The following is a 25592-nucleotide window of genomic DNA, read 5'->3' as shown; positions in this document are numbered from 1 at the left end:
CACCATTCTTCTTTCTGTCTCTGGGAATTTGACTGCTCTAGGTACCTCGGATAAGTGGAATCATCCAGTGCTTGTCTTGTTGACCGGCTCATTTCACTTAGGATGATATCTTCAAGGTTTGTCAACAGTGTGGTGAGTGTTGGGCTTTCCTTCCTTTTTGAAATGATTATTTTTGCCTTTTGCACAATATGCAAATGTCACAAATCTCCTCTTGCTTGATTTGAACTCTTCCTGGTATGTCATGTATCTGGAAATGGGGCATCAGTGTCCCCCTTCAAGTCCTGCCTGTGCCAGCCACGTATGCATGTTCACTGGACAGCTTGGTGCTCCGTGTGCGGGGTTGACTGGAGGAGGGGAAGCCTGGTGCTCCGTGTGTGGGGTTGAGTGGAGGATGAGGAAGGAGCAGGACACCAGTACATTCACTCAGTGAGCTGTCCCTGCAAAGGGCATCTTGGCTGTGTGTATAAGACAGATATTTCTGCACACTCCCCTTTATTCGGGGTTTCCACGCCTGGGGATCCATTCAAAAGAAATGATTCAAATAGAAGGACAAATTCACATTCAGTACATTTAGAGTGTCATCAGTGGTGGTGCACAGCTCACAGCTCACAGCTCCCTGCAAGAGGGAGTCTGCTGTGAGGCCTCCAGTTGCTGCCCATTTGGGGTCTGCTCCACTTTTGGGCCAAGTGTACACTCTTCTAGGGCATGGGAGGAGATGTCTCTTAGGAAGTGGGCTTTAAGCTAAACCCTGAAGGACAAATAGGACTTACTCAGACAAAGAATGGATAGAAGAGTATTTAGCAGAAAAGTTATTTATAGGTCAGGCTAATCACAGAATTTCACCCTTCCACCTTGGTTGCCAAGGTTCCCACAAATGGCCCCAAACATGCCCTCACCTTGAATCTGCAAATGCTACTTCTAGTTAATGATGCTTAGCCAGCGAGGGACCTCTTGTAAATCCCCTGGGTGTTTAAAGATTTATTTATTTAAGAGAGAGAGAGAGGGAGCGGTGGTGGGGGCAGAGAGAGAATCTCAAACAGACTCCCTGAGCACAGAGTCTGACATGGGGCTTAATCTCACGACCCCGAAATCATGACCCGAGCTGAAATCAAGAATCGGACACTCAACGGACTGAGCCACCCAGGTGCCCCAATCCCCTGGATGTGTAAATAAAATAAAATAGACTTGCTAAGTGTTGGTGTAGTGATCAAGGTCATATATCATCTCCCAGATGGGTTAGAAAAAGAAACAGAAATAGAATGGACTTGGGAACACTGGGGGAATCTATGCAAACACAAAACGTGTTCTTTTTAGCTCTGGCATAAATATCATAGAGAAATGAGCTAAGGTTCCAATAAAAGAACAGTCACTCCCTGCTCTTGTGGGCACAGGATGACTGTGTTAACCTTAGGCCACCTGTCCGCCAGCACCTGAAGCTCAAATGAGTCCCTCTGGTTTACATGGAAGATTGTACCATAAACTTGTAGCAGCCCAAATAATAGGGAGAGTCAGACGTGGGGAACATCCCATGCCTGTGAATAAATCTTGAAATAAATTCATACACAGGCTGCTAGGGTTGGAGTCTGTGTACAGCATGTTTGCCCCTGGAGACCCTTTCCACTTGGGCAAGGCTAGCAAACTGCCTTGGGAGTTCAGCTTCTGGTGTGTCCCCTTGGAGGAGTAGGATGGGAAGGCTGGAGGGGAGCTATGGTAGATAATCTTAACATAGGGACTTGGCTTGTTTACCATAGGACTTGTCTTTCTCAGGCCTAAATTGCCTGGAATAGGAGCTGCAGGCTTGGAAAACCTGCAAACAGGTGATGCACCTAAACCTTCCTGCCCTTCAAAGACACCCCAGAGAGGCAGGAGGAGTGAGAGTAGCTCAGTAGTGCCACATTCTAGAACATTCACCTTTGACTGTATCACAGTAAAGGAAACCGCCAGGACATTGGAAGTGGGATGGGATAAATAAAAGAAGAGTCACATGCCTGGCCCCATTCCATGCTCAGAGACATACATGCTTCAGGGCTGAGGTAAAAGGCTAATTCCATATGGTTCCCTATCACGGGCAGGCTGGGAGCATGTCGCTCCACCCTGAGTCACACCCCTCCTAGTCAGTGGCATTGTAGTCCGTCAGCCTTAGCCTGAAATCCGGCCACTGGACAAGCACTGGGCAGCTTGAGTTGTTAGTAAAAGGGTTATAAGCATCTCCTTCCCAACTGATCAAATGTGCTATGGGCAGGGAGTGGGGGAGTGTGTGCTCATGCCCCTGAGCTTCTGGAATGGGGGTTCTTTGATAACACATTTTGAAGTAGGCTGGGAACTTTGGTGTAAGACATCTGTTTTCAGACACAGTGGGGGTGCTAGGAGGAGCCTCTCTCCCTCTCTTTCTCCCTTGTTTGAAACCATTTTTTATAATGTGAACTCTCTACTGTTTACACTTCCTTAAACTGATATTCTGCCAACCATTCTAGAGACCAACCGCAAACAGGGCTAAAAACCAAGAGAACACAAGAGAACAGTTATGCCAAGTGAGAGCAGGTGTAAAACCAGAAATTGCTGTAAAATAGAGAAGAATAAATTAAAACGATGATATTAAAACAAAAGTTGTAAGCATCCTAAAATAAGAAGAGAAAAAATTTTTCATGAGTGCAAAGTTTTTTTTAAAAAGATTTATTTATTTGTTTCAGAGAGAAAGAGAGAGCAAGCAAAAGAGCGAGAGCGCAAGCAGGAGGGGCACAGGGAGAGAGAGAGTCCCAAGCAGATTCTGTGCTGAGTGTGGAACCCGATGCGGGGTTGGATCTCATGACCCTGAGATCACGATCTGAGCAGAAACCAAGAGTCAGTCGCTTAACCGACTGCACCACTTAGGTGCCCCATGAGGGCAAAATTTAAATAAAATTCCTCAATAATAAGATTGAAAAAAAGGGAAATCAGGAAAATAATATTTATTCATGACAATAACTATAATTAGCCAAAAATGTCTCAGTCGTTATACGTGAGGTACTGTCTGAGCACTTCACGGGTCTCACACACTTCTCACAAGGACTCTGAGAGAATACAGATCAAACAACTCTTTCGGGGCCAGCTAAGCTAGTGAGTGTCGAAAATGGGATTCCAACCCAGGATGTGTGATTCCAAAGCCTACACTCAAAATTGGATAAAAAGCTTCAGCTGTTTTTATTCACATTACTTCTGACATCAAATGAGAGTGTTTTCCTTTTCCTCCAACACCAACTATGTGGTATCTTTTCCAACGTCACTTCTCCAACCCTCTGAGGCCAACTGGATGTCCAGCAGTTCAGTTCCATTCTGACACTGGCAATGAGCACAGACCGACAGGTTAGAGGCTCAGTTCCACAGGACGGTCACATGTCGGTCATAAGTCCGGGGCACCTGTAGTTCTGACAGATTGGCTATAAATCAGAGGATCCCATGACCCCCCCTCAGCCTCCATAATTTGCCAGAATGGCTCACAGAGCTCAGGAAAGCACTTTATGTTTACTGATTTCTTATAAAGAGTACAAATGAGCAGCCAGATGAAAATGCACATAGGGAGTGGCCAGAAGTATCCTGAGCGCACAATCTCCTGTCCCTGTGGCATTGGGGTGAGCCACCCTTTGGGCATGTGGGTATGTCAAAGAGGAAATTCTCCAAGTCCTATCATTTAAGGGTTTTTATGGAGGCTCCATTACATAGGCACAATTGATTAAATCATTGACCCATTGGTAACTAAACTCAATCTCCAGTTCCTTTCCCCTCCCCAGAGGTTCAAGAGTGAGGCTGAAAGTTCTGACCTGCTAATCACATGGCTGGCTCCTCTGGCAACCAGCTACCTTCCCCTTCCTGAAGCTATCTAGGGACCCACCTAGGGTCACCTTATTAGCATAGACTCAGGTATGTTTGAAAGGGGTTTGTTGTGAATAACAATAGATTCTTCTGTTACCCCATTGCTTAAGAAATTCCAAAGGTTTTAGGAGCTCAGTGCCAGGAACTGGGGGGCTCAGTTGGTTAAGCGACTGCCTTTGGCTCAGGTCTTGATCCTGGAGTCCCAGGATGGAGTCCCGCATCTGGCTCCTTGCTAAGCAGGGAGTCTGCTTCTCCCTCTGACCTTCCCCCTGCTCATGCTCTCTCTCTCAGATAAATAAATAAAATCTTAAAAAACAAAACAAAACAGAGCAGAGCAAAATTAAAAGAAGTATTGTGTCTTTGATTTGAATTTCCCTGATGGCTAATGATGATGAACATTTTTTCATGTGTCTGTTAGCCATTTGTGTGTCTTCTTTGGAGAAGTGTCTGTTCATGTCTTCTGCCCATTTCTTGACTGGATTATTTGTTTTTTGGGTGTTGAGTTTGATAAGTTTTTTTATAGACCTTGGATACTAGCCTTTATCTGATAAGTCATTTGCAAATACCTTCTCCCATTCCGTAGGTTGCCTTTTAGTTTTGTTGACTGTTTCTTTTGCTGTGCAGAATCTTTTTATGTTGATGAAGTCCCAATAAATTTTCTACAAAAATCACTAAGCTGAAGCTCTTAATGTAGACCTTGCCCTTTTAAAAAGCTGGAGGTGTGGATAAGTTTCTATTAGCTAGTATAGGAACCAGAGGCATTCAGTTTCTCCCTCTGGGTCAAAGGTTCAGAGAACTGGTTCTGCAAGTTTGGAATTCTGGTTGTATATCAGGGTTTGGATCCTGAGGCTACCATTTACCAGTTGTGTGTCTTTGGCCAGTTATCTAATCTCTCTATGCTTTAGTTTCCTCTTCTGTAGGTGGGGTTAATAATACTACCCACTGTTACTAGTTGTTGTTGTTTTTTTAATTAAATAGGCTAACATTAGTGAAATGCTTAGACAAGTTCCTGACGAATATAAAATATATATTGTGTTTCTTTTCTTTTTTTTTCTTTTCTTTTTATTTTTTTAAAGATTTTATTTATTTATTTGAGAGAGAGAGAATGAGAGACAGAGAGCACGAGAGGGAAGAGGGCAGAGGGAGAAGCAGACCCCCTGTTGAGCAGGGAGTCCGATGCAGGACTCAATCCCTGGACTCCAGGATCATGACCTGAGCCGAAGGCAGTCGCTTAACCAACTGAGCCACCCAGGCGCCCTCTTTTTTTTTTTTTTTAAAGATTTTATTTATTTGACAGAGAGAGATAGTGAGAGCAGGAACACAAGCAGGGGGAGTGGGAGAGGGAGAGGGAGAAGCAGGCTCTCCGCGGAGCAGGGGGACCGATGCGGGGCTCGATCCCAGGACCCCGGGATCATGACCTGAGCTGAAGGCAGACACCCAACGACTGAGCCACCCAGGCGCCCCTATATTGTGTTTCTTAAGTGAAACAAAACAAAACAAAATTACCCTAATGTAGGTTAGGTTGCCTGTGTAAATGTGTCTCTCAAAATACTGAGTGAAATACTTTTCCCTGTGGTTGGAGATCCAAACCCTTTTTGATATGATCATGCTAATAAAGAGAAAAATGATGCAACGAAGAGAAGAATGTAAAAAAGAGATGATATGTTGTCCTACAGCACAGTCCTACACAGTCCAGATAACTGCATGTGTTTTTCCTGTTAAACATCCTCATCAAATTCCTCATCGGTCGGTGTTGACTCAAGGCAACTATTCTTAACCAGCTCATTATATGTAAGTGGAAATGTTCAAGTCACAAAGTTAGATAAACCTTTGCCTTAATTTGAGACTCCTGGTATTGAAGAAAAGCAAAATCATGTTAAAACATTATCCAAATGTAACCAGATATCTTTTTTTTTTTTTTAAAGATTTTATTTATTTATTTGAGAGAGAGAGAATGAGAGACAGAGAGCATGAGAGGGAGGAAGGTCAGAGGGAGAAGCAGACTCCCCGCCGAGCAGGGAGCCCGATGCGGGACTCGATCCCGGGACTCCAGGATCACGACCCGAGCCGAAGGCAGTCGCTTAACCAACTGAGCCACCCAGGCGCCCCTGTAACCAGATATCTTAGCAGACATGAAGTAACTTGAAAACAGATAAAAGTATTGGAAGTTTGCTCCATCTCATAAGGGAACTTAGGAGAGGAAGAAACCATTTGAAGTCAGGTAGGATTTTATTTCTCTTAGACTAGATTGTTCCAACTCACCTTTGGTGTTAATGCAGTGTGTTTGCAATGGCACAGATTCCTACCAGTTGGCCAAAGAAAATCCAAGCCTATTCTAGTACCCCTAACCCTGTGGGCTGAAGTACATAAGCTAATTTGATATTGCTATATGGCTTGACGAGTATTATTTGTTATGAGAGATAATTGGAAGCACAGTAATAGATGACCACCTTGGGCTGTCCAGTTCCAGTTCTCAAGAGGTGTCTCATCAGCTAGCAGGTATAATTACAGGTGTACTTGACATTTTCAGACTCTTTGAAAGGACACATGGTCCACTGAGGGAGTTGGGGGAGAGATACACTGGAATGGCCTAAGATTCCCACAGTCCTGGCATGGCATAAAAGAATGTGATTCCCTTAGAGGATAAGAAGACAAAGAGACTTTCATGAGGTATGTTTAAATTGCTAATGCTGTGGGGTTTGCATATCTTGGTTTTACTATGAACAAACAGTTTCTGATTCTCAGGAGTATTTTATATGTCCATTTTTACAGCACAAGGACATTTCCTTCTATATACTGTATGAAAAGAGTATAATTATTGGTAAGATTAATGTAACAGTACTGTACCATCTTTAAACTTCTTTCTGTGTCTAAGAATTTTGAACCTTGTATTACTTTGTTAGGATAACTCAAAGTTTCAAATGTTTGAGTCCTTGTGGGGGGCGCCTGGGTGGCTCAGTCAGTTAAGCATCCCACTCTTAGTTTCAGCTCAGGTTGTGATCTCATGGGTTGTGGGATCAAATCCCACGTGGGGCTCTGTGCTCAGCGGGGTGTCTGCTTGCAGATTCTCTCCCTCTGCCACTACCCCCCTATTCACTCGCTCTCTCAAATAAATAAAAAGCAAATGTTTGAGTCTTTGGGATCTGATTTGCAGTATTAATACCAAGAAAATACCTTTGAAAGCTCACAAAAAGCTAGTATGACCGAGTGTTGGAGTGATTCATGTGGTTAAGATTGAGTGATAATATTTGATAAGTTTTATCAAAATTGGTCAATTCTTGTCAACAAAACTTTACAAAAGTGTTGTTCCTGCAAACATTCCATGAATGTTTATCAATAGTATCTTTCTAATCTTCCTAAAGCCTAGTTGTTGACCAGAATATCATTGTTCAAAATTAAGTTCAATAGCATCAGTTGAATATATGTCCATTATTTGTGGGGTTTTCCCCAGGAGCGGCCATGTGTAGAAATTCTTTAAGTTGACTGCATTAGCAATAGCTTGAAAGAAATAAATTATAGAATTAAGATGGAATTGTCCTTAGAACCTGAAGAAGTTGGGGTGCCTGGGTGGCTCAGTTGGTTAAGTGTCGGACTCTTGATTTTGATTCAGGTCTCGATCTCGAGCCCTACCTTGGGCTCCGGACTGGGCTGGAGCCTGCTTAAGATTCTATCTCTCTTTGTCCTTCTGCTCCTCTCCCCCTGTGTTCTCTCTCTCTCTCTCAAAACAAAAAAAGAACCTAAAGAAGTTAGTCAGCAGTTAAGGGGGATATTTGACAGAAAATCAGAATTGGATAACCTTAAGCTGGAAAAAAGGATAATACAGTCAAAAATCAAAACAAGAAAGGATATAAACATGTGAAGGAGAATGGGACTCTTAGTAAAATCTTGTTTCTGTGGTCTTTAGTGGAAGCTGAGAAATTTATCTGGATTTCTGGTTTTGTTTTTGTTTTGCTTGTTTTCAGGCAGTCATCTTCTGTGTACTATCTGCTTTCAGCGGTTCCCTGGAAAAACTGCTTTTACAACTTTTAATGGGTTAATTCTTCCAATTCTTATCATCTGGGGATAAGTCTTTGTGTAAGCTTACAGCTATATTGGCTATCAGGAAAACCCGATAGAATCCCTCACAGTGAGGGCCCAGGGCAGTCTTTTTTAGATTTCTTTTTCCAGAATCACCTGCTTTTTTTTTTTTTTTCCATTTTTGTTTAATTGACTGGAGGTGACACATCATGTTACGTTAGTTTCAGGTGTACGGGATAGTGGTTCAACATTTCTATACCTTATGCTGTGCTCATCACAAGTGTAGCTACCATCTGTCACCATTCAGCACTATTACAGTATCATTGACAATATTCCCTAGGAGGTACCTTTTATTCCCATGACCTATTCATTCCCTACCAGAAGCCTGACTACAAAAAATCCTTCAGGTCAGATTTCCAACAGCCCAGGTAAATGGTCATGCTGGGCAACTCTTAGCACCCAAAGGTCTGTGTTTTTCCATGGAACAGTGTTCAATAGCTGAAGATACTCTTTTCCTTTATTAAAAAATCATTCTCTAGTGAGCAGGTTTTATGGGGAAGTAGTGAAAGTATAGTGTGGTGTCTGCCTATTGCACTGTTTAATGACAATGTTTTAGAAGCTTTAGCAATTTATTTTTATTTCTTTGTTATGTTATGTTAATCATACATTACATCATTAGTTTTTGATGTAGTGTTCCATGATTCATTGTTTGCGTATAACACCCAGTGCTCATTGCAACACGTGCCCTCCTTAATAATGAAATAATATTATCAATTCGAATGTAAATTTACATTATACCTACAAAAGTAAAACAATATGCCTAAGTAGTGTGCAATATGAATTTTCAACTATGGCTCTAGGACATAATATGTTCTATTATTTCTCTAAACCAGTGGTTCTCAAAGCCTGGTTCGTGGACCAGCAGCATCAGGATTACCTGGAAACTTGTTAGAAATTTAAATTCTGGGGCTCTACCCAAAATCTACTGAATCAGAAATCTACGAGTTAGGCTACAGTCTGTGTTTTAACAGGCCTGACAGTTAAATCACAGTCTGTGATTCTGATGCAGGCTCAAGTTTGAGAATCCTTTATCTAGACCGGTGTCTCTCAGTCACAGGTACTTTGCCTGCAGTACACACTTATCGATACCTGGAGACATTTTTAGTTGTCATAACTAGGATGGAGGATGCTCCTGGCATCAGTGGGTAGAGCCAGGGGTCCTGCTAAGCATTCTACAAAAGCACAGGACAGTCCCTACCCCACAAGAGAGAATTGTCCAGCCTAAAATATCCACTGTGCCAAGGTTGAGAAACATTGACTGGCCAAGAAGTTAAACCTCAGTCAATTTCTGTGTGGGTGGGTGGGTGGGGCATTTCATCCTCCATTCCATAGCCTAATGCCAGGCTTGGGTGGACCAGAAGGAAACAGGTTCTTAATCCAGGTGATTTGCTGGGGCAAAGGAACCCTCCCAGCTCATCTGTCCCTACCAGGAAGAATAACCTGCCACACTCCCAACCAGATTCTCCCATGAACTTCATAGAATTCAGGCATCCTGAAATAACATGCTGAGGGCAAGTGGGGCAATACATATCCATACCCTCCCTATCATCTTCTGTCTCTTCTCAATAAATATCCACTCCCTGGTTGCTCCCACTTCCCTCTCTCCATAAACTCACCCATGCTCTCCCCATCATGAACCGCTTCATTTCACCTTATGCAGTAAAACACAAAATCTCTTTATTGTTTGGGGTTCAGGTGGGTTTAGGGAAGTGTGGGAGTGAGGAGAGGACAGGCTAACATATGTCTTTTTCTTATTAACTCTCTCTGCTATATCATGTGTACTATGTTTAACCTAACATCTCATATATATTTGTATGTATTTAATGTACTTCTAAAGCATCAATCAGAAGATAAGATAATCTCTACAAACCTAATGAGCAGAACACACTAGCTGATAACTAAGGAAGCAGCCGTAGAAAGGAGGAGAAATAAATCATAATGCCCAGAAAATATTACCCCTCCCCGGAAAATTTGTCAAGGCTCTACTAATATAATCCATGTCCTAGGAATTCCAGGAGGAGCGATTTGGGGCAACATGGAGCTGATGAAGGAGTGTCACAGAGATCCCAGAAGTGTGGGGGGCTCAATTATGTGGGGGCCACATCGGGAATACCTGGGGCTGCTTCCTACTGATAAATCTAAAGAAGCCAGCAATTTTTGTGCAGGGACCAGGGTGGTCATGTTGACCCATCATGCTGCTTCCCCAGAGCCCAAGTAGTGCCATTCCCTTAGTGATGGTTACATTTACAATTTCTTATTTCCCTCTGTCCACCCAGGCTTAGGCCCATCTGACATGGTCTTGTGTTCAGGGCTGCTTCACAGGGGCACACAGTGCCACTGGTTCCAGTCACAGGGCATGGGGACGTAATGCAGCCTGTAACACATCTTCTGCATGATTTTGTTATTCTTGTCTGTGTGAGAATACAGGGGGAAGCCAAGTTTGTCTAGAGCCTGGGTCTGGGAATAGACGATGTGAGAGATAAGGCCTTGGTCCCGGTACTCAGGCACGGTCCCCGCCATCCGCATCTCTCCTGTCTGGTCCATCAGGCCCCAGGACACAGGGGTCCCCTGGGGCCCCAGCAGGCAGAAGGTGGGGAAGGTCCGGATGCAGCGCTCGATGAATCTCTGGCTCCTCTCATTGCCACCAAAATGCCAGAATTTATTCACCAAGGGAGCGTGGGTAGCGTCCAGGGAGGAGAGTTTAAACATCTCTTGGTTGCTATTGGAGGTCCAGGAGAAAAACAAAGTCCATGAGTATGGAGGTTTGTGTTTGTTCTTACCTCTATTGTCTCGAGAGACAGAGTAGTCAGGGGAAATAGCAGATGCAAAGTCCCTGAGTATCGGTGAGCTTGCGGTGACAGAAGGACAGAAAAAGGCCACTGTTGTTGGAGCAAGCTTGCAGGAAGGACAGGATAGATCAAAGAAGTGGGCAGAAGTTTGATAGATTCCAGATGAGAGAGGAAATGGTGGAGTATTTTCAGCAGAGGAGGAACATGGTCTGAATTACATTTTTTTTTTTTTTTAAATTACTCTGGCCACATTGAAGAATATTGATTGCATATGGGCCAGAGTGGAAGCAGGGAGCGAAAACGGGAGGCTCCATCACAGTGGGAGTTGTGAGTAATGCTGAGTGACTTGTATCAAACTCACATGGCCTTGGGTTTGCCATCGCTGGGTGATAACTTCTTTACGTCCAGCAGGGAAGGAACCAGTTTCTTTACTGCTTTAGCCATCATATAGAGAAAGCACCGTGTTTGCTTGACTTGGACAGATTTAGTGGCTGCAAGGTTTTGTATCACCTCATTTAGGCTGGGCTGTGAACCTGGATGGGATTATAAGGAGAGACGGTGGTTTAAGTACATTCTGTGGAGAAGCACGCCAGTGGAGTAGGAAGTGTCTGGGATTTACAGAGAACCTAGGCTCAGTGCTGCTGCAGGATCTGGGCAATTTTCCCCATTTTCCTTACGTGAAAATGGGCCCAGAATTTCATTAAGCCATTAGTGGCAAAGCAAGACTGGAACCAAGTTTTCTGGACTTCATAATCATGTAGTTTTGATAATGAAAGGAGAGGAGTGTTTTATAAAAATAGTAGTCCACATCCATTGTGCACTTACTGTGTCCTCAGTGTAGTAGATTGTTGCAGGAATGGCCTACAATCGCCCACATGTCCTTGTATCCATTCCCTGGAGGAGTCATCTCCTGCACTGCATCAAACCTTGGCCATATGATTTGCTCTTGCCAGTGGGGAAGAATAAATTTGAGGCAGGGGAAAAACTTAAAAATGCTTGACCACTGGGGCTAGCCCTCTCCTTGTGATCTCGATTACCTTGAAACCAATACCATATGAATAGGCCTCGGCTAGCCTGCGGAGGTCACGGGCTCCTAACATGCCATCACCATGGCAGCCAACCCTGACAGCCAGAACCATGATTCCAACATGTGCCTGAGGCTGTGCTGCAGTAGTTGGCCCATAGTCCACCCACCGACTGACTGTAACTGCATGAGTAAACCCAAGTGAGACCAGCCCAAACTGTTGATTCGCAGAATTACGCGGCTTGCTACACGGCAAAAGTTAACAGACCCATCCAGGTATTGTAGTAAGAAATTCCTATTCAAGATTTCATTTAATCTTTCCAATGCCCCTGTGTTCTAGAAACTATCACTATCCTCATTTTTGTATATGAAAGTCATAGTCTCAGAGAGGTTAAGTCATGTGACTAGAATCACGTAGCAAGTAACAGGCAGATGCCATTCTAGGGAGTCTGACTCTGGGGGCATGTCCACAACCATGACAGTTGCCCTTCGTGATATGGGAGGTACTTTAAAGCACAAGTTGTCATTCCTATTCCAGGAATGGAAGGCCCTAGGGGAAGCTCTGCTTTGGTATCCAGTCATTCAAAGGGATCCTGGATATGTCTGCAAAATATGCCATAAATCCTTGGCTATCAAGAAATTATATTATGGTTCTTTATAAAACCCATTCTTTGCAAGCTTTGAGGGTATTTTTTCCTCCCTTTATGAGTGAGTTAAAAATCTGGCAGCAGGCTGAGGGTCTAGAGCTCAGGGGGTAGGAGATACGACTCATAGGGAAAATTGTTCGGGACAGAGAAGTGAGTCTGCACGCATCCCATTTCTCTTACTTTGGATCTGCAAATGCTGTTTCCAGTTGATGACTTCTGGCGAGCCAAGGAATTCCTGACAGTTGTCGAGGTCCTTGGAGTAGATTTGGTAGGTATTGGTGTAGTGATCAAAATCGTCTATCATCTCCTATTGTCATTGGGAAAAGGGGAATAAAACAAATTCTTAGTATTTCATGATTGCAGTACTTTTTTCTAAATTCCACTCTACTGTGAGTTTTTAAAATTGAAGTATAGTTGACACACAATGTTACATTAGTTTCAGGTGTACAACATAGTGATCCAACAAGCCTATAGTCTATGCTGTCCTCACCACAGGTATAGCTACCATCTCTCACATATAACACCATGACACCATCACTGACTGTATTCCCTACACTGTAGCTTTTATCCCCATGACTTACTCATGCCGTAACAGGAAGCCTGTACAAAAGGGAATCATCAGTTCTCCGTATTTATGGATTTGTTTCTGATTTTTTTTTAAAGATTTTTATTTATTTTTGACAGAGAGCGTGTATAAGCAGGGAAAGCAGCAGGCAGAGGCAGAGGGAGAAGCAGGCTCCCACTCGGCAAGGAGCCCAACTCAGGGGCTCCATCCCAGGACCCTGGGATCATGACCTGAGCCGAAGACAGATGCTTAACTGACTGAGCCACCCAGGTGCCCCTTGTTTCTGATTTTTGTTTTTTGCTTGTTTGTTTTTTAGATTCCACGTATGAGGGAAATCATACGGTATTTGTCTTTCTCTGACTTATTTCACTTAGCATTATACACTTAAGGTCCATCCATGTTGTCACAAATGGCAAGATATCATTCTTTTTATGGTTGAGTAATAACTCCACAAACACTAAATTTTTTTAATCCATTCTTCTATTGATGGACACTTGGGTTGCTTCCCTATCTTGGCTATTATAAATAATGCTGCTATAGACATCAGGGTGCATCTATATTTTCATATTTGTGTTTTCATTTTCTTTGGGTAAATACCCAGTAATGCAATTATTGGATCATATGGTATTTCTGTTTTTAGTTTTTTGAGGAACGTCCTTACTGTTTTCCACAGTGACTGTACCAGTTTACATTTCCACCAACAGTGCATGAGGGTCCTTTTTCTCCATATCCACACCAACGCTTGTTATTTCTTATCTTTTTGATTGTAGCCTTTCTGACAGCTGTAAGGTGATATCTCATTGTGGTTTTGATTTGTGTTTCCCTGATGATGAGTGATGTTGAGCATTTTTTCATGTGTCTATAGGCCATGTGTATGTCTTCTTTGGAAAAGTATCTAATTCAGGTCCTCTGCCCACTTTTAAATTGGATTATTTGTTTTTTGGTATTGTGTTGTGTAAATTCTTTATGGATTTTGGATATTAAGCCCTTATGGTGAAAAACTGAGAACTTTTCCTCTAAAGTCGGGAAGAAGACAAGGATGTCCACTCTTGCCATTTTTTTTCTAAAGATTTATCTATTTATTTCAGAAAGAGAGAGCACATGAGTGGGAGGGGCAGAAGGAGAGGAAAAGAGAATCTCAAGCAGACTCCACACCGAGTGCTGAGCCGGAAGCAGGGCTGGATCCCATGACTATGGGATCACAACCTGAGCCGAAACCAAGAGTCGGACACTTAACTGACTGCACCACCCAGGTGCCCCCCACTCTTGCCACTTTTATTCAACATAGTACTAGAAGTCCTAACCACAGCAATCTAATAAGAAAAAGAAATAAAATTCATCCAAATTGTTAAAGAAGTTAAACTGTCACTATTTGCAGAAGACATGATACTGTACATAGAAAGCCCTAAGACTCCATTCAAAAATTTTTAAAAGTAATGAATAAATTCAGTATAGTTGCAGGATACAAAATTAATACAAAGAAATTGGTTGTTTCTATACACTTATAATGAAGTAATAGAGAAATTAAGAAAACAATTCCATTTACAATTGCATCAGCAAGAATAAAATACGTAGGAATAAACTTAACCTATGAATTGAAAGACCTGTACTCTGAAAACTACAAAACACTGATGAAAGAAATTGAAGATGACACAAACAAAGGGAAAGATATTTCATGCTTATGGGGTGGAAGAATTAATATTGTCAAAATGTCCATACTACTCAAAGTACAGATTCAGTGAAAACCCTATCAAAATACCAACAGCATTTTTCACAGATCTAGGACAAATAACATTAAAATTTGTATGGAACCACCAAGACCCTGGATAGCAAAAGCAATCTTGAGAAAGAAAAATAAAGATGGAGATATCACAATTCCAGATTTCAAGATATATTACAAAGCTGTAGTAATCAAAACAATACGATATTGGCACAAAAATAAATACACAAATCAATGAAACAGAATAGAGAGCCAGAAATAAACTCCTGTTTATATAGTCCATTATTCTATGACAAGAGAACAGGAAAGAATATCCATGGAAAAAAGACTCTCTTCAATAAATGGTGTTGGAAAAACTGGACAGCTACATGGAAAAGAATGAAACTGGACCACTTTCTACACCATGCATGGAATACATTCAAAATATACTAAGGACCAAAATGTGAGATATACTGTGATATTTTTAAGTACTAAATTGTTGGTATTTTTATTGGTGCATTACAATTATTCCTAAATCATTTAAATAATGAGATCAAGAGGAGAGAGTCAAGTATTCAATTTATGATAGAAAATTGTATAACAATATACTCTCTACCCACATATTGCATTAAAATTTCAAATCAAGCAAAGACAATTTAGAAAGCATTCTTCTATGCTTCTGTTATTCTCAGTGGGAAGAAGAGGAAAACAACTGATAAGGAAAAGTGTTGCAAGAATAAATTTTACTACAGTTCAAATACTTGCAGAACACACCATTTATGAATGTGACAGTATTAAATTTGGTTGTAGCTAGTTCTGGATTAAAATTGCCACATATACTTAAGCCAAAGAAGATGAAAATTAGAAATGCTTTCTTAAAACAATGCTAGAGTTAAAGTGTAGTTCCAAAAAGAAAGAAACCACTTATTTAGGAAGATCATCTCAAATTATTAAATAACAGATGAGATTATTATTTATTTATTTATTTATTTTTAAAAGATTTTATTTATTTATTTATTTGAGAGAGAGAATGAGAGAGAGAGAGAGAGCGCACATGAGAGGGGGGAGGGTCAGAGGGAGAAGCAGACTCCCTGCCAAGCAGGGAGCCTGATGCGGGACTCGATCCAGGGACTCCAGGATCATGACCTGAGCTGAAGGCAGTCGCTTAACCAACTGAGCCACCAAGGCGCCAGAGATTATTATTTTTTTTGATTTGCTTTCTATTTTTTATTTTTTTAAATTATTCTTTAAAAAATTTTTTTTTACGTAAATTCAATTTGGTTAACATGTAGTGTATTTTTAGTTCCAGGGGTAGAATTTAGTGATTCATCAGTTGCATGTAACACCAAGTGCTCATTACCTCAAGCGCCCTCCTTAATGCCCATCACCCAGTTACCCCATCCCTCCACTCCCCTCCCCTCCAGCTACAGTCAGTTGGTTCCCTATTGTTAAAGAGTCTCTTGTGGTTTGCCCCCCCTCTGTTTTTATCTTTTTTCCCCCTTCCCTTTCCCTATGTTCATCTGTTTTATTTTTAAATTACACATATGAGTGAAATCATATGGTATTTGTCTTTCTCTAACTGACTTATTTCGCTTAGCATAATATCCTCTAGTTCCATCCATGTTATTGCAAATGGCAAGATTTCATTCTTTTTGATGACTGAGTAATATTCCATTGTATATATATAAACGACATCTTCTTTATCAATTCATCTGTCAGTGGACATCTGGGCTCTTTCCATATTTTGGCTACTGTAGACGTTGCTGCTATAAACATTGGGGTGCAGGTGCCCCTTCAAATCACTGTTTGTATTCTTTGGATAAATACCTAGTAGTGCAATTCCTGAGTTGCAGGGTAACTCTATTTTTAACTTTTTTTAAGAACCTCCATACTGTTTTCCAGAGTGGCTACACCAGTTTGCATTCCCACCAACAGTGTAAGAGGGTTCCACTTTCTCAGCATCCTCACCAACATATGTTGTTTCCTGCATTGTTAAGTTTAGCCATTCTGACTGGTGTGGGTGGTATCGCATTGTGCTTTTGATTTGTATTTCCCTGATACCAAGTGATGTGGAATATTTTTTCATGTGTCTGTTGGCCATTTGTATGTGTTCTGTGGAGAAATGTCTGTTAATGTCTTCTGCCCATTTCCTTCCTTTCTTTCTTTCCTTTCTTTCTTTCTTTCTTTCTTTTTTAAGATTTTATTTATTTAACAGAGAGAGAGAAAAAGGGCACAAGCAAGGGGAGGGGCAGAGGGAGAAGCAGGCTCCCTGCTGAGCAGGGATTCTGCCCATTTCTTGACTGGATTTTTTGTTTTTTGGGTGTTGAGTTTGTGCTTAGTTCTTCATAGATTTTGGATACTAGCCTGTTACCAGATATGTCATTTGTGAATATCTTCTCCCATTCTGTAGGTTGCCTTTTAGTTTTATTGATTGTTTCCTTTGCTGTGCAAAAGCTTTTTATCCCAATGAAGTCCCAATAGTTCATTTTTGCTTTTGTTTCCCTTGCCTTTGGAGATGTGTCTAGCCAGAAGTTGCTGTGGCAGAGGTCAAAGAGGTTGCTGCCTGTGTTCTCCTCTAGGATTTGGATGGATTCCTGTCTCACATTGAGGTCTTTCATCTATTTTAAGTTTATTTTTGTGTATGGTGTAAGAAATTGGTCCAGTTTCATTCTTCTCCATGTGACTGTCCAATTTTCCCAGCACAATTTATTGAACAGACTGTCTTTTTTTCATTAGATATTCTTTCCTGCTTTGCTGAAGTTTACTTGACCATATAGTTGAGGGTCCATTTCTGGGTTCTCTATTCTGTTCCCCTTTCCCCCTCTCTTCTTCTGGGACTACTGTAATACAGATATTATTTTGTTCTGTGGAATTGCTGAGTTCCCTAAGTCTACCTTCATGATCTAATAGTTTTCTTTCTCTCTCTTTTCAGCTTCCTTATTTTCCATCATTTCATCTTCTGTATCACTGATTCTTTCTTTTGCTTCATTCATACTCATTTTTATGGCCTACACTTGGGGCTGCATCTCGGTAATAGCAGTTTTAATTTTGGCCTGACTAGATTTTAGTTCTTTTATCTCTATAGTAAGGGATTCTTTAGTGTCTTCTGTGCTTTTTTCAAGCCCATGTAGTGTCTTTATAATCATTGTTTTAAATTCTAGTTTGGACATCTTACTTACATCCATATTGATTAAATCCCTGGCTGTGAGTACTACCTCCTGTTCTTTCTTTTGGGGTGAATTTTTCTGTCTTATCATTTTGTTCAGAAAAGAATAGAAGAAAGAAACAACAACAATGAAAAGACCCCCTAGGTCCTGGGTGTGTTTTGGTCTGCTTGTTAAAAAAAACTAGATCCCAAAATAAGAAAGAAAGAAAATATATATGTATATAATATATATACATATATGTGTATATATATAAAACACAATACAATGATATATATATATAATGTGTATATATATAAAATACAATACAATGAAAGGAAACAAAAAAATGAAACAATAAAGATAGAAAGTATGTATAAAAATAAAAATAAAAAGAATAAAAAATAATTGAAAAAATAAGGAAATAACTGAAAAAATAATACTAAAAGACTAAAAGATAAAAATACAAAGAATGCTATATACTGTTTTCCCCAACAGCTGAAGCTTTGCAGGCCTCTATGATCAGTTAACTTGATGTGAACGAGTTGTTTGCGCTGGTGGGAGGCACCAGTTTTGCTGCTTCTTAGGTGGACTCGTCCTAGTGGAAATGCTCCTCCAGTGTGCAGAGGCCGAGCTCAGTGTAAGCAGCTCCAGACTCCACTAGGTGGTGCTGTTTTGCTCCCTGAAGGCTTTCAGCACTGAAGCGGGGGTTGAAAATGGGGGAGCCAGGCTCTCTAGCCCTGGAGCTGAAAATTCTCGGCGCCCACTCATCAGTGAGCCCTCAGAGAAAAGCAATCAATCCCTTTTGTCTCCTTGGCTTTTGTCAGGATTCTGTGTTCACCCTACATGTATCCAAGCATTTTTATCTCAGGCACATGACTGAGTTTCAAAACTCCAAAATTTTAGGGACTCCTGTGGTGGGGACCCGGGCTGTTCCTCCCAGGGACGGTCTCAATATGCTTCTGCTTTTTGTTGGACCTGTTTGCAAGAAAGCTTCACACAACCACGCAGCCATTTGCAGTTTATAGCAACACAGAGCAGAAAGCCAGCAACTACACTCCCTGTTCTCAGCTGTCTTCCCCGTTCCTACACCTGGAAACTCTGCCGCACTTAGGCACCACCCTTTCTTCTTGCAACCCAGGGGATCCTGAGATCATGCTGTCACACCTGGGATTCTGCCCCGATTAGCCACCTGAGCCGCTTCGCCACCTGAACACCTTTAAGCCGGGCACATCCCCCACTGTAGCAGACTACTAAAAGTTCCAATTCTGCACTCCACTGCTTATAATACTTCGCAGTAGTCTCCTTAAGTAGGCTCCCTCCCTGCCTCTGAATCCTCAACTGTATCACCCCAGATTCAAGTCTCTGTACCTCTTACCTTCCAAACAGTGGTTGCTTTTCCACTTGTAGACTTGTATTTGTTTTTTCAGACCTTGGATTGGTTTCTTGGGTGTTTAGAATGATTTGATAACTATCTAGTTGTATTGGAGGGATGAGACAAACTTAGGGTCCCCCTACTCCTCCATCATCTTAACTCCTTCCGATAACAGATGAGATTATTGGGCAAAGGGAGGCACGGGAAAATATTACCACAGCTCAGTGCAGAATTAGAAAGCTTCTTAAAAAATAATTGGAAAATATGCCCCAAAATACACTGACAAGTCAGCAAGGATACCCACTAATACATTTTGGCCTTAAGATCACATTTAACATAAAAGATTAAATAATTTTATTTCAGTTCAGTTTTTATTACTAATACAAATTTCTTTATATATTATTTAATTTAGTGGTTTTCAAATAATTTTATTTCTATGAAAGCTATATTTGTATTTTTATAAATTTATGCTTTTACTGGGTGTTTAAAGATAAGCTTAGGAATTTTTGTCTGAAATGTATTAACTGTTTAGTTTCTCTAGTTTTTAAGTGTTTCTCCAAAATGTGGGCACCTGGGTGGTACAGTTGGTTAAGTGTCCAACTCTTGGTTTTGGCTCAGGTCATGATCTCAGTGTTATAAGATCTAGCCCTGCATCAGATTCCACGCTCAGTGCGGAGTCGGCTTGAGATTCTCTCCCTCTCCCTCTGCTCCTCCCCCGACTTATGCTCTCTCTCTCTTTCTATCTCTAAAATAAAAATAAACAAATCTTTAAATGTCTCCCCCAAATGCATATGGAAATTATAGTTTTATAAATTTACTTTTTATAATCATTCTAACTCATCATTCTCTCACACCTTCCTATCTTGGCCCTTGGCATTTTCTCTGGTTAGAATGGCCTCTTTTTCTTTTCAGCCTAACACTATCTACAAAATATGCACAAAATCCAGTGCAGATGAAACCTCTTATCAGGAAGTGTCTCTGGCCTTATCCTGTAACCTCCATCTCCAACCTTCATAGTTGAATCAGCTTTCTTCTGGGCTGTTTCTGTGTTGTACATCTTCTGTTCTTGCATACTTCACACTGTTGTTTTATTTGCTTATTGATTTTTTCTTCTAGGCTGTGAGTTCCTTGAAGACAGAGACTTGCCCACCATCACACAATTCATTTCTGTATCCCCTGGGGCTGCCACACACACAGCCCCTTGGCAGGCACACAGCAAAAATGAACACAGAGGCATATTCATTCCACATCTGGCACCTTACCTCCTCCTGAGGGCGGATAACCACAGTTGTGAAATCAGGCCACTTGTCCACCAGGGCCTTCAGCTTGAATGGATTTCCCTGGTTCATGTGGAAGACAGTCCCGTAAACCTACAGCATCCCAAGTAAGGGAGAGAGGGTTGGCTTGTTAGGAAGGGACGGTAAAGTGCCTTCTTTGATCCAGACAGGATTATTTCTATGAAATCATGGAATTTCATGTTAGAATAAAGCCAAATAGGGCGTCTAGGTCAAACAATCTCCATGTACTACATTTTTTTTTAACCCTCTAATAAGGAGAGCTTTTTCTCCCCATCCAATATAAATCACACATGCATACAGTAAAATGTTTGGACAGATAAAATTTGATGATTTTAAGAATACCACTTCATTTTAGGATTTAAAATGATCTCTTCCAAGATTTTCTTCTATTCATACACATAGAAATACACAATTTTGCAAACATAAAATGATCTGCTATATCGTGTTTTTCCCCACTGAATCCATTGTGGGCATATTTCTGTGTTCGTAAACAGAAAATTTTTCAATTATTTTATAATGGCTGCATAGGATTCCATCATATGGCTGTATCACAGTTCAATTTATTTGCGTATTGGTGGTAATTTTAGCAATTTCCAACTTTTCACTTTGACAAATAATTCTTCACAGAACGTGCTTGCACAGAAATCCTTGTGTGGACACCTATTTTCTTAGAATATCCAGCAGAGTAGTTGCTGGATCAAAGATTTTGCACACGTTTAAAACTTCTTAACATAAATGACCACATTATTCTCTGGAGAGATTAAATGAACCTCCTCTAACAAGCAGAGGCTACAGCAAAGTGCTCAAGAGAATAGGCTGTGAGGTCCCATGGCTTGGGGTCCAGTCTTGGATCCCCACCCTCATCCCGTTGTATGAGCTGTTCAGAGAGTAGGAGGAGGAGAGAATGAATGAGACCTAGCCTGTGGACACTGTGTTTTTGTGGCTTGGGGATTGGGGAATGCAGCCGTGGGTACCAGCATGGACCTCATGGCACCTGTAAACATGAAGCCTCTGCAGATAGCAGCATGGAAATATGCCAATGCCCGAGGTCAAAAAGATGGTGTATACTTTAATAATTTCCACCATGGATAGATGATGACCAAGGACCATACCAGTATCATTCCCCCCTGCTCTCCACCCCACATAAACTATTGATGTTAGACCAGGGAGAAAGAGAAGGGAAAAAAACTCCGTTGAGGGGTGCCTGGGTGGCTCAGTCGGTTAAGCACGTGACTCTTGGTTTTGGCTCAGGTCATGATCTTAGGGTCATGGGATCAAGCCCTGCATCAGGCTCTGCACTTAGTGGGGAGTCTTCTTCTCTGTCTCTCCCTCTCCCTCTCCCTCTGTTCCTGCCCCTGCTTGAGCATGCTCTCTCTCTCTCTAAAATAAATAAATAAATCTTTTTAAAAAGTCTCAGTTGACTGAGTTTATCTAAATTTATTTTGCTTTTAACCATAAGTGGAGTCTTGATATAGAAATTCAGTATAGTTTGGCAAAATATAGATGTTATCTTTTTACACATTTGCATTTGGGGCCTGTAAAGTTGATTTGCACTACAATATTATCCATTATGGGATCTGAAAACATGTAGAACCCTTACTCTTTGTTATTCCATGGCCTAATTAATTAAAAATTTTTTTTTCTTGGGGCGCCTGGGTGGCTCAGTCGTTGGGCGTCTGCCTTCGGCTCGGGTCATGATCCCAGGGTCCTGGGATCGAGCCCCGCATCGGGCTCCCTGCTCAGCCAGGAGCCTGCTTCTCCCTCTCCCACTCCCCCTGCTTGTGTTCCCTCTCTAGCTGTCTCTCTCTCTCTGTCAAATAAATAAATAAAATCTTTAAAAAAAAAAATTTTTTTTTTTCTTTTTTCCTGCTGAACTCAGAACATACCTGGCAGCTACCCTAAGTTGACTCAACTGGAGTTGACACAAGCACTACAATATATTTAATATCTAACACTTAGAGGAATGGCTGGACTTTTTCTCAACCGAGACTCAAGTAAGTTTTGAGTTTTAGGTTATACATCCGTTAAAAGTACCTGGCATACAAATATTCTAGATTTCAGTTAGGGGGAAATGTATATCTTTAATATGCAACCAAAGGAGAATGCTAATCCTTCATGAAAATTGAGGCAGTAAGAGGACCACCTTATCCTACCACAGAGATATTCCAAGAAAGGACACTTGGGATGCACCAAGAGTTTTCTCAAAATAAATGGGGTCCATTTAACAGGAGAGGTAAAGAGAAATTTAAATGACAAAATTCTACACTAAAGCACAAAGAAAAACTTGTGACCTGAAGAATTTATAAAATAGCTACTCACCATAAAAATATCTTAGGCAACTGTTGGTAGAGTGTCTGACAAATGCAACATCCTCCCCCAAAATTGACTGTCTCTCTGCAAGGTTGCCCAAATCTTAAGGATTACCAAGGGAAAGGAGTCAAATATTAGGTAAAGAGATTAATGGTAGTGAGAAACTACAAAAGTGGGTGACTTTAGTTTTGGATCACAGTTAGTCCTTGAACAACATGGGGGTTAGGGACACTGATTCCCCACATGGTGGAAAACTGTGTATAACTTTTAATTCCCCCCAAACTTAACTATGAGTAACCTACAATTGACCAGAAGCCCTACCAATGATATGAATAGTCGATTAAGAGTCGATTAAGATGCACTTTGTATGTTATATATTGTATTGTTACAATAAAGTAAGTTAGAAGAAAATGTTATTAATAAAATTACAAGGAAGAGAAAATACATTTACAGTAGTGTACTGTATTTATTGAAAAAAATCCACATAGAAGTGAACTCATATAGTTCAAACCCATGTTCTTCAAGGGTCAGCTGTGGCTCAAAGTCATTTTTTTTGTAGTAATTAAAGAATAGTGAAACTTGTTTCATGAGCCTGTTTCTAATAGTTAAAAATTAAGCCATGTGATCTCCAAATAAAGTAATGCTAATATTTTTCTCCTTTATACTGAAAGAAGGGAGTAACAGACCTGTGAGGGAGTGAGGGAGGCAAATGCATTTATCTTATCTAAAATGTATGCATCTTATAGGGATGTCTTATAACAGTAGAAATCTAATTTCTATGTCTACAGAAATTTCTTTTTCGGGGAAAAACAATTGTCCTCTAAACACACATACACAATACACAAAAATACACGGTTGTATTTTGGTTCCACTGGAGTGCACCCTATCCCTTTGGTGCTAAAGAAAAACACAAGCTGGGCACCTGGGTGGCTCAGTCATTAAGTGTCTGCCTTCGGCTCAGGTCATGATCCCAGGGTCCTGGGATCGAGCCCCAAGTCGGGCTCCCTGCTCGGTGGGAAGCCTTCTTCTCCCTCTCAAACTCCCCCTGCTTGTGTTCCTGCTCTTGCTATCTCTCTCTCTGTCAAATAAATAAATAAAATCTTTAAATGAAGGGGGGGAAATCAGAGGGAGAGACGAACAAACTGAGGGTTCTAGAGGGGAGGGGGGAGGGGGGATGGGTTAGCCTGGTGATGGGTATTAAGGAGGGCACGTACCGCATGGAGCACTGGGTGTTATACACAAACAATGAATCATGGAACACTACATCTAAAACTAGTGATGTAATGTATGGTGACTAACATAACAAAATAAAATTAAAAAAGAAAAAAAAGATTAGTAGAAAAAAAAATCTTAAAAAAAAAAAGAGTCCAGAGCATCAACCGAGCATGTCATTAGAGTTGCTCTTGCACAGTTCTGGATGTAGGTATTTATGTGTACATCTTACTTAATCCTGAGATTTCTGATCAGTTGTACTAGGTTAAGGGAGATACTGGGAGTCAGTCACAAAATAGCCTGATATGCAGTCAGTTCAGTGAAACTGAGAAATTTAATTCAAAATAGGAACTGACTTCTTATGAATTTTAGAGAGGACATGATGGTTAACCTCTCACCTGGGAAGTGTTCTTCTCAGGAGAATAATTTAACATTAATATGTAGTCTCAGTGAACTTTGGAAGAGAACTCTGGACAAAATTCCAATCTTATTACAGAATGGTTTTTTTGGAAAGGAGTAAGGGAGCACTTTTTAAAAAAATCTGTTTATCTGAGAGAGCGACAGAGAGAGTGAGAGAGAACATGAGCAGGGGGAGGGGCAGAGAGAGAAGCATACTCCCCGCTGAGCAGGGAGCCTGACATGGGCCTGATCCCAGGACCCTGGGATCATGACCTGAGCCAAAGGCAGACGCTTAACCGACTGGGCCACCGAGGCGCCCTGGGGAACACTTTTGTAATTACAGAGCACAAAGCAAAAGGCAGTTAGGTTCCAAGCATACCTATGTTCATAACATAGCACTGAACTTACTATTTATGTTATATTAGGTAAATCACCTGAGCTCCATCTTCTCATCATTGACACAGACATGATAGCAAATATCTTGTCGAGAGGTAATGCAAACTCAGTGAGAGAAAACACCACTAGCAACTGTCACAGGCCAGATGCTCTTTTCTTATTTCACAGGAAGTTTCTATTCCTTACCTCCCCCCCCCCCCAATTTTCCACTATCACCTTTAAAGATTCAGGAAGGCTCTTCCTCAGGGCTTTCTCCAGTGTCTGCAGCATCTGGGCACCTTGCAATGGGAACATCGTGGAAGATACTTTAACCTAGAGGGAGAACCAAGAAACAGCAGGAATGAGAAGAAGCTGGAGGCAATTCAGAAAGATGAGTAGTAAGTTCTCTTCCAATGGCCAGGTCCCCCTTCAGTGTCTCTTTATCCGTGGGACCTTCACTAAAATCTTCACCAACTCCAAGGAAGAATCAGACTGGTAGAAAGCACAGGACGCGCTTTCTACATTTTTTAGTTCGCTTGCTTACACTCCAGTGTATTCCAGCTATCACTTTCACTTTAGATTAACAAGCACATTTTTAAGTATAAATAATATCTTTTGAAATTCATTTGCCATTATTGATTCTCCTGACTCCACCAGGAAAAAGCCGTGTAACACTGGGGAAGTTACTTACTCTTTCTGGGCCTTGGTTTCCTCTGTTAACCTAAAAAAATAGAACTCTATTTTACTATCAAAAATGGCTTACTTGGGAATAGCAAGGAATTACAATCCAGGATAAGGAAACTATAGAAAATTGTAGGCAAGTCTGGAGA

At 41.1% G+C, this 25592-nt stretch overlaps 1 protein-coding gene and 1 non-coding gene across 4 annotated transcripts in view; one reads left to right on the top strand and one right to left on the bottom strand.

The window, feature by feature from the left end:
* The first annotated feature begins 6 nt into the window (after positions 1-6).
* Positions 7-25592, top strand: part of LOC102738344 (uncharacterized) — an 80808-nt gene continuing 55222 nt past the window's right edge. For 2 of the 3 annotated variants that reach the window (XR_014138548.1, XR_014138546.1), the window contains exons 1-2: positions 7-132; positions 6380-6519. This is a non-coding gene — a transcript (uncharacterized LOC102738344). The remainder of the gene's footprint in view (positions 133-6379; positions 6520-25592) is intronic. The other variant, XR_014138547.1, reaches the window with a different exon arrangement.
* LOC102749519 (glycine N-acyltransferase) overlaps positions 9546-25592 on the bottom strand; it is a 17750-nt gene continuing 1703 nt past the window's right edge. The window contains exons 2-6 of the mRNA XM_081798048.1: positions 25000-25095; positions 20431-20538; positions 12567-12693; positions 11077-11248; positions 9546-10645 (exon numbers count right to left, since the gene is read on the bottom strand). Coding sequence (XP_081654174.1) covers positions 10243-10645; positions 11077-11248; positions 12567-12693; positions 20431-20538; positions 25000-25077 — 888 coding nt within the window. The 5' untranslated portion in view covers positions 25078-25095 and the 3' untranslated portion in view covers positions 9546-10242. The remainder of the gene's footprint in view (positions 10646-11076; positions 11249-12566; positions 12694-20430; positions 20539-24999; positions 25096-25592) is intronic.

Source organism: Leptonychotes weddellii, chromosome 11 (assembly GCF_054177405.1).
Source record: "Leptonychotes weddellii isolate Sample4059 chromosome 11, ASM5417740v2, whole genome shotgun sequence".
NCBI classification, from domain to species: Eukaryota; Metazoa; Chordata; class Mammalia; order Carnivora; family Phocidae; genus Leptonychotes; species Leptonychotes weddellii.
The sequence above is the reverse complement of the archived record's forward strand: the minus strand, read 5'-3'. Positions and strand labels throughout refer to the sequence as shown.